We start from the raw sequence: 15556 nt of genomic DNA on the forward strand, positions 1-15556 counted from the left end.
AGTTTGAGATCCATTATTTTAATCACATTCCACCATGAGGACAGAGAGAAGTGAGTGAGGCCTGGAAGCCAGAAGATCAATGAGGAAAACTAACAAAGTTCTAAGCTGGGACGGTGATAATAGAAATTGAGAGCAGCTGGATGGATTTGATGGCTATTTATGGGTAGAATCAATAAGACATGGCGTTTAATAAAATGCAAGGACTAATGGACAAGGCAGGAGACAAGTTTGACTCCTGATTTCTTGATGTGGTAACTAACTGCTTCATGAACTTCTCTATTTCTTATTTTCTATACACCCAAACTATTCTAAATAGATATATCTACTTTAATCCTTTATATGCCAGAAACTTTCAGAGGACACAAGCAGAGATGTCATTGTAAGTAGAAAGCTCGATAGGGTGAGAAGAAAGAGACTCCATTGTTACTCACTTACATTGGGAAAATGACCAAAAAGTTGAGACTAAGTTGGGAGCTGCTGACAAGTATATATTAACTTCTAGTGGCATTTTCATTAAATACTATTGTAAGGAACAAGATCAATGTTCCTTGATAATATTACAGTTGGAGTGTCACAGCATTCTAAATCAGATCTTAAGAATTAACAGCTTAAATATTATATTTGATGCCAAATTATTCCTCTTGCTTTCTAACTCACTCCACTCAGCCTTGTCTTAATTCACCCTTCACACTGTCCTTGAATTAATCACAGTAAAACATCACATTTATCATGTCATCCCTTACTAAGAAAACCTGGTTTCTCCAAGAAATCCCATATTTCTAGATCTACATTCAGAAAATGTTTACATTATACCCTCAAAGAGTTGCCATGGGGATTAAAGAAAATTAACAGCCAGGCATTTGTTTCTGATATTTCTGCAATTACCCACCTATTTTCTTGCCAGTATCTTCACTATCCTTAAGGAGGGAGTTAGTTGTAAGGTCAGTGCCTAGCACACAATGAGTGTTCACTATTGTTGACATTCTTTCTCAGTATCTCAGTAAGTTTTCTGCCACTCCATTGACACCAATAGATCTCTCAAACTTAAAGGGATCCCAACTGAACTCTTGATTTACTTCTCCCAAACTGGTTTCCTTACCCCCTCACAGTCTTTTCCATCTCATATATGGCAACCCTGTCTAGCTATGCATCATCTTTGATTTTTCTCTTTCCCTCCCACATTCTAACCATCACTAAGTACTATCAATTCTACCTTTAAATCATGTCTCAGATCTTGTTATCCCCACTACTTTCAGCCTACGTGCTGCCATCAATTTCTGACCTGGATGCTGCAACTGATCTTCCTATTCCCCCCTTTGGCTCTCTCCAATAAGTTTTTTTTCTTTTTATTTTTCTTTTTGCTTTATTGATTAAGGTATTACATATGTGTCCTTATCCCCCCATTACACCCCCACACCCCCACTCATGCCGTCACACCCCTGTGTCTGTGTCCATTGGTTAGGCTTATATGCATGCATATAAGTCCTTTGATTGATCTCTCCCCCTTACCCCCACCCTCCCCTACCTTCCCTCTGAGGTTTGAGCATCTGATCGATGCTTCTCTGTCTCTGGATCTGTTTTTGTTCATCAGTTTATGTTGTTCATTCTATTCCACGAATGAGTGAGATCATGTGATATTTATCATTCTCTGACTGGCTTATTTCTCTTAGCATAATGCTCTCCAATTCCATCCATGTTGTTGCAAGTGGTAGGAATTCCTTCTTTTTTACTGCAGCTTAGTATTCCATTGTGAAGACATACCACAGTTTTTTAATCCACTCATGGCTGATGGGAACTTAGGCTGTTTCCAAATCTTAGCTATGGTAAATTGTGCTGCTGTGAACACATATATCCTTTCTGATTGGTGTTTCTAGCTTCTTGGGATATATTCCTAGAAGTGGGATCACTTGGGTCAAATGGGAGTTCCATTTTTAGTTTTTTGAGTAAACTCCATACTGTTCTCCACAGTGGCTGCACCAGTCTGCATTCCCACCAGCAGTGCATGAGGGTTCCTTTTTCTCCGCATCCTCGCCAGCACTTGTCATTTGTTGATTTGTTGATGATAGCCATTCTGACAGGTGTGAGATGGTACCTCTTTGTCATTTTGATTTTCATCTCTCAAATGATTAGTGACTTTGAGCATGTTTTCATATGTCTCTTGGCCTTCCTTATGTCCTCTTTCAAAAAGTACCTATTTAGGTCAGTTGCCCATTTTTTGATTGGGTTGTTTATCTTCCTTTTGTTAAGTTGTATGAGTTCCGTGTAAATGTTTTGAGATTAAACCCTTATGGGCGATAACATTGGCAAATATGTTCTCCCATGCAGTGGGATTTCTTGTTTTGTTAATGGTTTCTTTTGCTGTACAGAAGCTTTTTATTTTGATGTAGTCCCATTTGTTTATTTTCTCTTTAGTTTCCATTGCCCTAGGAGCTGTATTGGTGAAGATATTGCTTTGGCATATGTCTGAGATTTTGCTGCCTGTGGATTCCTCTAGGATTTTTATGGTTTCCCATCTTATGTTTAAGTCCTTTATCCATTTTGAGTTTATTTTTGTGTATGGTGTAAGTTGGTGGTCTAGTTTCATTTTTTTGCATGCATCTGTCTAATTTTCCCAACACCATTTGTTGAAGAGACTGTCTTGACTCCGTTGTATGTTCTTACCTCCTTTGTCAAATATTGAGCATAGTGGTTTAGGTTGATTTCTGCATTCTCTATTCTATTCCATTGGTATATATGTCTGTTCTTATGCCAGTACCAGGCAGTTTTGAGAACAGTGGCTTTGTAATACAGCTTGATATCTGGTATTGAGATCCCTCCTACTTTGTTCTTCTTTCTCAGGACGGCTATGGCTATTCGGGGTCTTTTTTTATTCCAGATGAATTTTTGGATAGTTCTTTCTAGGTCTGTGAAATATGCCATTGGTATTTTAATGGTGAGTGCATTGAATCTATAGATTGCTTTGGGTAGTGTGGATATTTTAATGATATTGATTCTACCAATCCATGAATACGGTGTGTTCTTCCATCTGTTTATATCTTCCTCTATCTCTTTTTTCAATGTCCTGTAGTTTTCTGAGTACAGGTCTTTTACCCCTTAGTTAAGTTTATTCCTAGGTATCTTAATTTTTTTGGTGTTATGGTAAATGGTATTTTTTTTTAATCTCTCTTTCTGTAAGTTCACTATTGGTGTATAAAAATGCTATAGATTTCTGGGTGTTAATTTTGTATCCTGCTACAATGCCAAATTCATTTATTAAGTCTAATAATTTTTTGATGGAGACTTTAGAGTTTTCTATGTACAGTATCATGTCATCTTTGAATAATGATAGTTGTATGTCTTCTTTTCCAATTCGGATACCTTTTATTTCTTCTTCTTGTCTAATTGCTATGGCTAGCACTTCCATTACTATGTTGAACAGGAGTGGTGAAAGTGGGCATCCCTGTCTCGTTCCTGTTGTTAGGTGAAATGGTTTTAGTTTTTGCCCACTGAGTATGATGTTGGCTGGAGGTTGTCATATAAGGCTTATTCAATAAGTTTTTAAACAGCAACAAGTGTAATCTTAAACTAAATTAACCCTGTTACTTTCCTGTTTGAAATCTTCATGACCCTAAAACCTTATGATATGTCCTACTGGCCCCAGTATCTGACCCCTGCTACTTTCTCTAACCTCATCTCTCCCTTACTTCCTTATCACTCTATATCTATTCTGATCACATTTTAAGTTCCTTGACCAGTCAAGCACTTTCTTCTTTTTAGGGTTTAGCACATCTTGTTCCTCTACTTGGAACTCTCTTGTCTGCCACACTGCCTTACTTCCTACTCCCTTTTCATCTCTACTCTAGGTCTTTCCTGACTTTCAATGAATATTTTTCTGCCATTTTTTCTTCTCCATTTTTTCTCTTTCTATCTTCCAAGAAAACTTCAGTGTTGGCCACAAAGTACTGTGACTCAATCATCATGTTTACACCCACATGACCTTTATTACCCTCACATGACTATCAGTGAGTACTTATTCTCCTAAATTTTGAACCCTGACACCCCAAAGTGTGCACAGCCTGCTGCCCCTCTTCTATGGCCTATTCCCCATAAACCTATACTTGGACCTTCTATGATTCTCAGTCTTTCTACCCACTTTTATTCCAGCCTCTGAGTATCCTCTTTGCTTCTCTTCCTTTGCTATTTTTCTGATTTATATTCCTCATTCCATTGAGTCAGTCACCCACATTTGATTTTCACACCTCAGCCCTAAGCAACCAAACCTTCTTTTTTTCAAGATTGCTAAGCACTGTTGGAGAAAATCCCATAATCATGCTGATGACATCCCACCTTATTGCTGTTCAACAAACCCTTATTGATACCAATGTGTCTCTCTTGCCACACAGCTACAATTACAACCCCTTTACTGCTTTACTTAAGGCTCCAAATTTATTCTAGACTTTTCACTCGGAAGTCCTTACAGCTAAATATATAAAGCAAAGACATGTTTACAGTCGATGACTCCTTTTGCTTCCTTCTCCTCTACCTTTAAATGACCCTGTAACTTCTTTCACCTAAAAATGACATTTATCTATAGGAATTTGGTCATTCTTATCTCAGAATAGTATCCCTCTGCCTACCCAAAAATGACATATGTTCTCAAAAAACAAACTATTATTTGTTCCTTTTTTAGACAGGTTTTACAAGAATAATGTGTATGTGTGTGTTTATAGTAAGGTATATTTATAAGAAAAATTAAAAATGGGTTTTCTTAAAATGATAAAAGTTTTTAAATCTATACTTTTCATATCCATTGAGAACCATTAATAACATATTGGTAGACACATATTCCAGAATTTTTCTATGCATATATATATATTACGAAGTGAGATCACAATTTAAATCCTATATTGTATTTTATTTTCTTTATTGAAAGATGTATTGCAAAGATCTTTTTCCTTTCAAAAATACTATTATATTCCTTGATGTGGCTATAGCTACCACATATATTTAACCAGTATCCATGGTAGGACTCAAAGAATTTGGACTCTAGGTACTTTTCTCCCTCCTCACTCCTCCTTCGCATGTATTCTCCATCTCTTCTCTAGCCTCAGTTTTCTTTTTCAAGCACTTCACTTTAGCTCACAGACATGCTTGAGTCCCCTTCCACCATCCTCTAAAATCTCTTCTACTCTGCCTCCTTCTCATCAGACATTACAACATATCTTTTCTCAGAACAAAATTATTTCACGGAAATAGCAATCTACCTTTACTGTATCACCCTTTACTGCTTCTAGTTATTTGACCTGCTGTAATCTGGCATTCTCTTTCTACTTGTTTGTTGAAAATGCTTCCTCTCCACACTCACCCATCCCATTAAACCCCTTTTCTGCAAATTACCAGTCCAATGAGCTACCAAATCTACCAGTACAGTGATCAGTCCTCAAATGCAGATCTCCTGATGGCTTCTCTACTCAGCAGCTTCCAGTTAAATGCAATTTAATATAGCAAACTTTGGGACATTGTAAATGCAACTCCTCAAGGTTGTAAGTGAAAACAGGCATCTCCTATTTCTAGACTGAGAACTTCTTGTAGCTGTGAGTTGTGCTTGTTTTGTTTTTTATATTGGAAACAAAACTGTGACCACACTGAACACAAATGTTTGCACACATCTCTCATTTCTTTAGGATAAATTCTAGAAACAAATTACTACATTAAACAGTATTTTAAATTAGTAGCTTAACTTATAAACATCAAAGAAATTCCTTGTCAATAGAACTTTCTATAAATGCATATGATTATATCTTTGTGGGGGTTTTTTCTCTTTTTTATATCCCCATTTTTGGGGAGTGTAATTTTCATTCGGAGAGCACACTTTTAATGAAAGAGGAGCTTTTCTGAGGATATTGTATTAATATTTGCAATCATCAATTAAGCGGCAAAGTGTCTTTCCTTTTTACTGATTCTTTTTCTAAGAGGGAAGGAGTGTGGTGCATGAAAGAGGAAGTACCATTTGGCTAGGCAATGGACTTGTGCTCCTGGACAAGAATCAGCTAATGTGGAGGGCTGGGAATGAGAAGGAAGAATGCTCCATGCCAGCCTCATCCATCAGTCATGGAATTTGCCCAACTGCAAGGGAACAGCAGCCCACCCAGAACTCTGTACAGGGGCTGCCCTCACCAGCATGCCACGTCTCAGTTTCCATTGATTGGGTCACATATCAACACTTGGTTAATTAGTCACAATATTCAGAATCTAAGAGTATTAGCCAGGGGCATGCCCATTCCCATGGAGAGATTGTTGCTCAGAGGAGAGAGGTTCAGGGGTCTGCCCCTGCAGCTGGCTGGCTCCAGGATGATTGTCAGGGGACTGGAGTGATTCAGCCATAGAACAGCAGGCGATAATTTCACTGCCGCTTTTTATCTGTGTCTCTCTCTCCATTGAATGCCGCTGGCTGTTAGCAGAGGCCTGAATGGGAAGGCGGGAGAGAACAAATGGGGTAGATGGGAAAGCACTTTAAATAATTTCCTTAGTTGAATTTAGATGAACCTCTTCTAAAGAACCTTGGAGACGGGCCAGGCCCAGCTGGCAGACTGGTTTTAATTGAAACACAAAAGCTTTTGGGAACCTTGGAACCAGAAATACAGGTACACCCCATCTCTACCTCTCTCTTTTCATTGTGGACTCCTTGATCCATTTATTCTTTTTCTTCAGAGTGGATTTGAGGGCAAGGCAGTGTATATTAGTAAATTCCAGAGCAACCATCTTCTCTGTTAACTCTCAAAACAGTGGTTAGATGTTGCCACATTTTCACCAAAGCCATTATTTCGAAGATTTATCTATTCAAAGAATAAGTTTTTAAAATGCAACAGTGGCCCAGCAGGTGTTGCTCAGTCATTGAGCATCGACCTATGAACCAGGAGGTTATGGTTCAATTCCTGGTCAGTGCACATACCTGGGTTTCAGGCTTGATCCCCAGTGGGGGGCATGCAGGAGGCAGCCAATCAATGAGTCTCTCTCATCCTTGATGTTTCTATCTCTATCTCCCTCCCCTTTCCTCTCTGAAATCAATAAAAATATGTTTTTTAAAAATAAAAATGCGACAGTGATCTACCTCTTCCTCTAAAGGTTCCTAATGCATTCCTTTTTCTCTGTAAACAAAAAGAGCCTTTTTACAAATCTAGCCAGAAAACCAAAAGAAAATTTTTAAAGTTATCCAGCTTGACTCTCAATGGAAACTTGGGTGTCTCATGTCCAGTGACTAGCCAGCTGCCCACTGAGTGAAGAGCAATCCCTCCCTTCCAAAACAGCCTATTCCCAATTTGGACAGTTCTGTCTCATCATCCTATACCTAAGCCACACTTTGTATAGCTAGACTTTCCATTTTTATTGTTGTAGCCACAGAGTACAAACTTGCTTTTATCTACATTGCATTCCTTAACACATTGTGGACTTCTGTTGTGTTCTTGCTGAATCTTCCCATTAGAGTTTGAATATTCTCAGTAAGGTTGTTTGTCTGTTATTTCATTCATCAAATATTTATTTAACAATACTATGTGCCAAACAAGGCACCAAGAAACAAATAAGAACACAGTTCCTGCTTTCTGGAAGCTCAGTTTGATGGAAAGATAGAATCATAAACATATAACTTCAAAATAACACAGTGCATTACATAGATAGCATAGACATCTACAAAAACTCAAAAGAGGAATGACTTACCCAGAAAAGAGGAGTTGGGCTGTTCATTTAATATTTTCTAGAACAGATGTCGTCTGAACCCTATCTTAGAAAATGAGAAGAAGAAATTGACCAGTCAAGGGGAAGTTGGGAAGTTTCTGGTAGAGGAAACGTCATGAGTAAAGGCCCAGAGAGAAATTATAGTATAGATTATGCAAGAAAGAGCCAGCAGTTCAGTGTTCCATGGGTGAATGTGTAAAACTAGGAATAAGGAAAATAGATTAAGAGCTAGATTTTGACTATCTTTGTCAAATGACAAGTTTGAGCGCTCTCTTCCAAAATATTGATACTGTTAGGAGAAAGCATTTGAATATCTCCTAATCTCTGCTTGCCTCCTTTCCCTATCCACATTAATCAAGAAATTATTATCCCTGAGGTGCCAACTCTAGTAAGATCAATGTACTCCAGTCAATGTTCTTGGAGCTAGAACCAAATTGCATCGAAGATACTTACCTTTCTTTCCAAAATCCCTAGATCTTAGATAAACTGCCTTATAAATCACCTAAATGCTATCTTGGTGGCTATACACATGACAATGTAGTTGATCACCAGATGCCACATTATCAATGCCTTTTCTGCTCTGTATTGAATTTCATGAAGGCAAAAGTGGATTTATATACATTCTGCTCTGGAGAATCTCATGATAAAGACTCATCCAATCTGGCTTTCCTTCCTTTCTTTGTTCCAGCCTTACTGTCTGTTCCTTGGGCCCGCCATCCCCTTTCAGGGTTTTACATATGTTCTTCTATCTGCTGGAACATTCTTTCCTTCTCCCCAGCTCTCACACTGACCCTCTTAAAAGTAACTAACTGCTATTTACCTTCAGGAAAAGTCCCTATGCTTGGTTCTCCTGTTACTCAGTCCTGTGCTCTGTACTTCCCTTTCATGTGCCTCATCAATTGACATGTTCTCTGCTGTAGTGCCAGGGCCTAGTCTAGTGTCAGGCATAGAACTGGTGTTTAATAAAGATTAAATTCATGATTACATGACTGCTACCAATAATATCTCTGTTCAGTGAGCACAGGAGTTTTTCAAAGAACAAACAAAATTTGATAGATGTTAGAAGTAAAAAGATAAGGGATTTTCGTTACTGTGGTTGAATTATTACTTTAAACTTCTCAGTGTAAATGTACAATTCTGAACACAACCCTCTGGAATTTAGAGTTTTATTAATTCAATCCATAAAATTTGCTAAACATTACCTTGATGTCTGCCATGATATAATGTCAATTTATAGCTGACCTTATCTTAACTTTGAACTTTTTTGACTAATTGCATGCCCTAATTAACTTTTGTGCATTAACTACTTAGTTCTTAGTCCTTATCTCTTTTTACCCAAGAGCAGAATTTAATCAAGTGATCATAAATTTAGTAAGCTCTCTTTGTCATAAGAGTATATAGAGAAATTAAATATCCAGTGACAGGGGACTATATAAATAAATGGTGGTATATGACCTTGATGAAATATTATTTAGTCATTTAAAATGAGTAATTATAAAAATAATAATAAAATAAAATGGGTAATTATGAAGACTACCTAGCTGTATGGAAACAATTTAAAATATAATGCAAATTAGGAAAAAAATATGAATGTAATATGGAAATGTAATATAGCAGTGGAGATAGATATTAAGAATTACATATATAATAAAGAATATCCTATATAATAAAGAGCTAATATGCTAATTAGACCTGATGTTGGAACAACCTTCCAGAATGACCTTCCGGATGTAATATAGCAGTGGAGATAGATATTAAGAATTACATATATAATAAAGAATATCCTATATAATAAAGAGCTAATATGCTAATTAGACCTGATGTTGGAACAACCTTCCAGAATGACCTTCCGGATGACCAGTGGGCAGGGGACACAGTGAGGACCAAGCCCCTTGCACGAATTTTGTGCATCCAGTCTCTACTATAAAATAAGAAATGTAAAATAAGAAAAAAGTAAAAAAGAAATATACTTAATATATTAAGAAATATGTTAGGTAAGAAGATTTGTGAATTTCAGGGAGATTTTAATTGTCTTACATACAAATTTCAAAAGGTTATATGTACACTTAAGATGAAAGCTTTATTAGAATATAAACTATTCAAATTTACCTGCTGCAGAATTAATGCATCCCTTTTTTATATCTACTGCAAATAAAAACCTACCTATAACTGCAAAGTATCTTACATTTATTACGACTATGGAAGGGACTCTGACTTCAGAAGTCCAAGTTTCTTGATACATAGGAACACAGTTATTTGATGGATAAACATGGTCAAAGCAACAATACTGACAATAATAAAATGTAAATACCACAAATTCACTATGCTACCAAATCAAATATTTTCATATAACTCGTTTTCTTCCATTCTTTATTCACATTTATAATTAGTACAATTGACAGTAATAACTTTTTGTACTTTCTATATTCCTCAATTTGTAAGCTTTTATTTTCTACTTAAAAATGATCATTTTAATTGCTCTATAAAGGAAGCATTTCTTAAAAGCAAAAATATATGGCCCTTGAATGCTTGTGGTGGAGGGACAAACGAGTATTTTTCCTGACCTTCCTTTGTCTGCTGACGGTGCACTTTATAGCTTTGCACACAAGACTGTTATCACCTGATTTCCATTTAAGTAGTAAGATGATAACACAGAGTGCAAGGGGGACCACAGAGTGTAGGTGACAGCTACATCATTTAATATCTGCTTATTGTTTCTACAGGGGAATTCTGGCCTGGGATTCAGTATTGCCGGAGGGACCGATAATCCCCATATTGGAGATGACCCTGGCATATTTATTACGAAGATTATACCTGGAGGTGCTGCAGCAGAGGATGGCAGACTCAGGTAAAGAACTGAAATGTTAGAATTATTTGGAAAGTAAATCTGCCATATCAGTGAGATACATTTGTCCCTTTGGAGAATAGTAATTCCACAAAAGTTCTGTACTTCAAAGAGAAAGCTGTTAAAGTAAGCTTTCTGTAACGACTTTGCAGATCTCTTATTATTTATTGAATTTCAAGTAGTATTTAATTTATTGATGGCTGCCATATTCAATAGTGGTCCAGGCACTGTGACAAGGGGATGCAGATATGTCTTTTGTTCCATGGAGCCTTCAGTGTGGTTGGACAGAAGAATCCTATGAGCTGATGAGAAAATAATAAAATGTATAGAAAAATAATATATTTTAAATAATATTAGCAAATAATGCAATGTTATAGACACTGTATACATTTATAGATTCAGACCTTATAGATTTATAAGGTCTTTGGTAGGAGTTTGGACAGCATCTATAAAACTGTTCCAAAGGAAGATTCCCTTCTGTGTCTTAAAAAATAATTAAGCCTGGCCAATGTGGCTCAGTGGTTGAGTGTCAACCTATGAACCAGGAGGTCACAATTGATTCCTGGTCAGCACACATGCCCGGGTTGCTGGCTCCATCCCCAGAAGGAGGTATGCAGAAGGCAGTCGATAAATGGCAGTCTCTCAGAAGGCAGTCTCTCTTATCATTGATGTTTCTATCTTTCTTTCCCTCTTCCTTCCTCTCTGAAATCAAATATATATATATAAAATTTCACTAACACCACAAATGTGGATGAAAACAGAGGGAGAAAGAGCAAGTTGTCCCAACAAAGAGGGAAACAAAGTTGGCTTGGATGATGCCCACAAGGTGAGATTAAGTAGTTGGATGGAATGGAGCCAGATACTGCTCAGGTGAGAGTAGTAGCTGCTTGAGTCAGGGCCCCTCTCTTTGAAGAACTGAAGATTATTTGGGGAATTAAGAGTTACCCAGATGGGGCAGTTGGTAAATAAAATTCTATCTGAGGTCAAAACACTAGCAAAAAGAGATTGTGGATTGGAGACAATTAGGAGACATTTCCTTGGGAAGAAAATAATGTCCTCATGTTATTTTAGCGCCTCTACCAGATTGTAAATCCTCTCAGCCCAGGCAGTTATATATAAAAGTGAATCAATAAATTCTTGCTGAAAGAATGAGTTTTTGAATGAATGAATGAATGAATGAGTGAAAGAAATGAGAAGAGGAAGGAGGAGAATAAATGAGAAGAGGAAGGAGGAGGGTAGCACAAGCAAAGTCCTTTTAAGTATAGCTTTAGCTTGCATGGAGCCACTGTGAGGACAATGACCCAAGTAGCAGCAATGTAAGCTTTGTTGGCCTTCCTCAGTCTGTTTCTCCATTTAGCATAAGTTAGCTAGCTTACTGTTTTCTTTATGAAGCAGCTAAGGACACTGTTGTACTCTACTTAATTCTTCTGACGAAGTGATTACTTTTGACAGCTGCATCTTTGCAGCTTGTAGAAGAGAATCACAATTTTTTTTTCAGGTACATCTGCATCTCCTCTCAACAAGAAAGAAATGAGTGACTCTCAGGAAACACATGCTTTTGACAATAGGATTTTCAAGCTGATTTGAGGAAATTAATTTCTGAGTGAGGAAATATCCATGCTACAGAGTGAACAATTTGAAATAGATGCTGTGTCATTCTGTGAGCCATGATGGGCATTGGATTTGCTAATACTGGATGCTGGATAAGCTCCATTACAAAGGTTTAGGAATAGAGCTGTTAGAGGACCATTCAGAAATCGATGGACCACAATCATGAATTTGTACTCTATGTTACGTGCTTTGCCTACAGTTAAGAATGGAAAGTGGCATCTCTGAGAGTGCCACCATTCTTTGCCTGCTAGCATGGGTGACCATAGTATGCCTACAGAGATAAAAGGACGTTCTGCTCTTCTGGAAACAGCATTCTATAGTTGTAAAGAGAATGCACATGATGATAGCCTATATTTATTCAGCTTTTTCACATGCGGGGCATTGTGCTAAGATAAATAGATAGATAGATGATAGATAGATAGATAGATAGATAGATAGATAGATAGATAGATAATAGATAGATAGATAGATAGATAGATGATAGATAGATAGATGATAGATAGATAGATAGATAGATAGATATAGATAGATAGATAGATAGATGATAGATAGATAGATGATAGATAGATAGATAGATGATAGATAGATAGATAGATAGATGATAGATAGATAGATAGATGATAGATAGATAGATAGATAGATAGATAGATAGATGATAGATAGATAGATAGATAGATAGATAGATAGATGATAGATAGATAGATAGATAGATAGATGATAGATAGATAGATAGATGATAGATAGATAGATAGATAGATGATAGATGATAGATAGATAGATAGATAGATGATAGATAGATAGATAGATAGATAGATGATAGATAGATAGATGATAGATAGATAGATAGATAGATAGATAGATAGATAGATAGATGATAGATAGAAATAAAATATAGATAAACACAGACACACAAGCATCTATACTGACAACAGTATGTACTATTATTACGGCTATTATAATATGGACTCGGAAAATTTAGGCTTAAAGACTTTTAGAAGATCATTCAACTAGCTTTGCATACATACAAAAACTAGTCCCGGATGTCACTTATGTACTCTCTGATGTCTCATTTAATAGTAGAATCCCCTATATCATGTGGTCTCTGCCTAAAAACTCCCAAAGGTAAAGTTTTCACAATGTTAAAGGAAACTCTAATCATTATAAAATTTGTTATTTTTCTACTGAGCCACAATTTTCTTCCTTGTGACCTCTATCCATTGATATTTGTATTGGCTCAATAAATTTTAGCAATATTTCCCCTTTTTCTTATCTCCATCTCTATCTCTCAGTAGACGCTTTTCTGCTCTTGCCTCAGTGTCTTTCTCTTTTTCTCTGTTCTAGTCTTTTTCATCTTATCCTTTCTAACTTTCTTTCAGGTTCCTTTCATCCTCCATCTCTTTCCCTCAGCTTCCTGTTCCTATCTGCTTCCATCTCTTTTTCTCTTGGTCATAATATGGAATTAAAGCCCACTTAAAAATTGATATTATACTAAAAATGTTTCTATGTTTTTATTCTCAACTTTCTACAGTCAACTGAATCTTCAGTGTTTCCCTCATTTTAAAAAAGTAAATAGACAAAACAGGGTTTGTTTGTTTTTACTTGACTAGTTCTTTGGTCTTCCCTGTGGGTTACAGACTTTAAAAACTTTTAAATGTATCTTTTCCATTATAAATTACATTTTTGACAATTAAATAATATTAAAAATTGCAGATAAGCTAAAGCCCAGAAAAGCAAGTTGATGGGTTGCTTCAATGTAGAGTAGTAATCCGGGCTCTACATTAGTCAATATATAATAGTCAGATCAATAATAATAATAGCCAAGACCAATGTAGTGCTTCAATGTGTCAAATACTTTTCTGACATTAACTAATTTAAAATCTACAACAACTCCATTAGACTATACTTTAATTATTCCCATTTTTTTAGATAAGATCATTGAGGAACTGAAAAAATAAGTAACTTGCTTATAAATGTTGGAGCCAGAATTTGAACCCAGGCAGTCTGACTCTAATGATTTTGTCTTTAAGTTCTATGTTGTACTACAGACACAGATGAGGTGAGAGGTGACTTTCTCCCTAATTAGGTGAGGCTCCAAACTGAACTCAGGTCTGTCTCAGTGATTGCTCCAGAAAAGTGATGTGGGAGAAAGAGCATACTATTTAGAGTCAGAGGATCTGGGTTTCAAGTTCTATTTTCTAGCTATGTGACCTTGGACTTCTTTTTAAGCTCTCTTTCCTCGAGTTTCCTCCCTGGTAAATTGGAGATAGGAGCATATTTCTCTGGAAGCTGAGGTAAGGATTAAATAAAATCATAAATATGAAGGAGTTGTGTAAAATTCATAGGCCATCAATACAACTCAGTGTGCAGAATACTGAACTTGAGCCTCAAGTCTGTGACAGCCAGGAAGGTACCCTTATGACAGATAGAATTCTAAGATGATCCCCAGTGACCCACATCCTTTTCTAATTCCTTCCCCTTGAGTGTGGGCAGAGCCTTTGAGTATAAGGGGATGTCACTTCTGTGGTAATATTACTTTATTTGGAAAAAGAGATTTCCCACAGATGTAATTTAGTCTCTAACCAGTTGACTTTGAGTTAGTCAAAAGGGAGATTATCCTGTGTTGGCCTGAGCTAACCCAGTGAGAACTTTAAAGGCAAACAGATGGTCTTACTGGCCTGGATAAAGCAAACTCCCATGTTGTGAGAAGACCTATGGAGAAAGCCACATGGGAAGTACCTGAGAGTAACCTTAGGAGCTGAGAGCAGTCCCCAGTCCTTTAGGAGCTGACAGCAGTCCACAGCTGGCATGATGGGAGTTGGCAGTCATATAGCTGAATTCTTCCAATACCCACTTGAGCTCAGAGGAGGATGCTGAGCTCCCAAAAGAAATACATGCAGGTGACGCCTTAACTGGAGCCTTGTGGGACTCAGAGCAGAGGACTTTACTAAGCTGTCCCCAGACTCCTGACCCACTGAAACGCTGAACTACTAAATATATGTTGTTTTAGACATTAAATGTGTGGTAATTTGTTACACAGAAATTAAAAAACTGATATAGACACCATGAAATTCTGGACCCTGAAATTCACTTACGGCTGGGCTGCAGACTGGTTTGCCCATTAAAGCTGCTGCCAGTACTACCATACTCTAAACCTCAGAAACACTGGTCAGGCCTTATGACTAGTCTCAGGCCTTCACACACCTGGAAGCAAAAATAGTCAGAAAAAAGGGGGGAGGGGACCAAGATCAGAAATAGGGAAGAAAGCAGTCCCCCAAGAGTGGGGACAAAAGACACAGGGACTAGTTGAGATGTGTTTTTACATGTGGTGGCTGAAAATGAGAGACTAAGTTGGCATAAGGGAGAGAGCCAGAGCCTGAGAAGAAATGG

General features: G+C 37.1%; 1 protein-coding gene across 26 annotated transcripts in view; it reads left to right on the forward strand.

Moving 5' to 3' along the window:
- Positions 1–15556, forward strand: part of DLG2 (discs large MAGUK scaffold protein 2) — a 2053927-nt gene that overhangs the window by 1457874 nt on the left and 580497 nt on the right. For all 26 annotated transcript variants that reach the window (XM_080687299.1, XM_080687274.1, XM_080687295.1 and 23 more), the window contains one exon: positions 10437–10561. In XM_080687299.1, the coding sequence (XP_080543425.1) occupies positions 10437–10561 (125 nt within the window). The remainder of the gene's footprint in view (positions 1–10436; positions 10562–15556) is intronic.

This window comes from Plecotus auritus, assembly GCF_963455305.1.
Source record: "Plecotus auritus genome assembly, chromosome: 9".
Lineage (NCBI taxonomy): Eukaryota > Metazoa > Chordata > Mammalia > Chiroptera > Vespertilionidae > Plecotus > Plecotus auritus.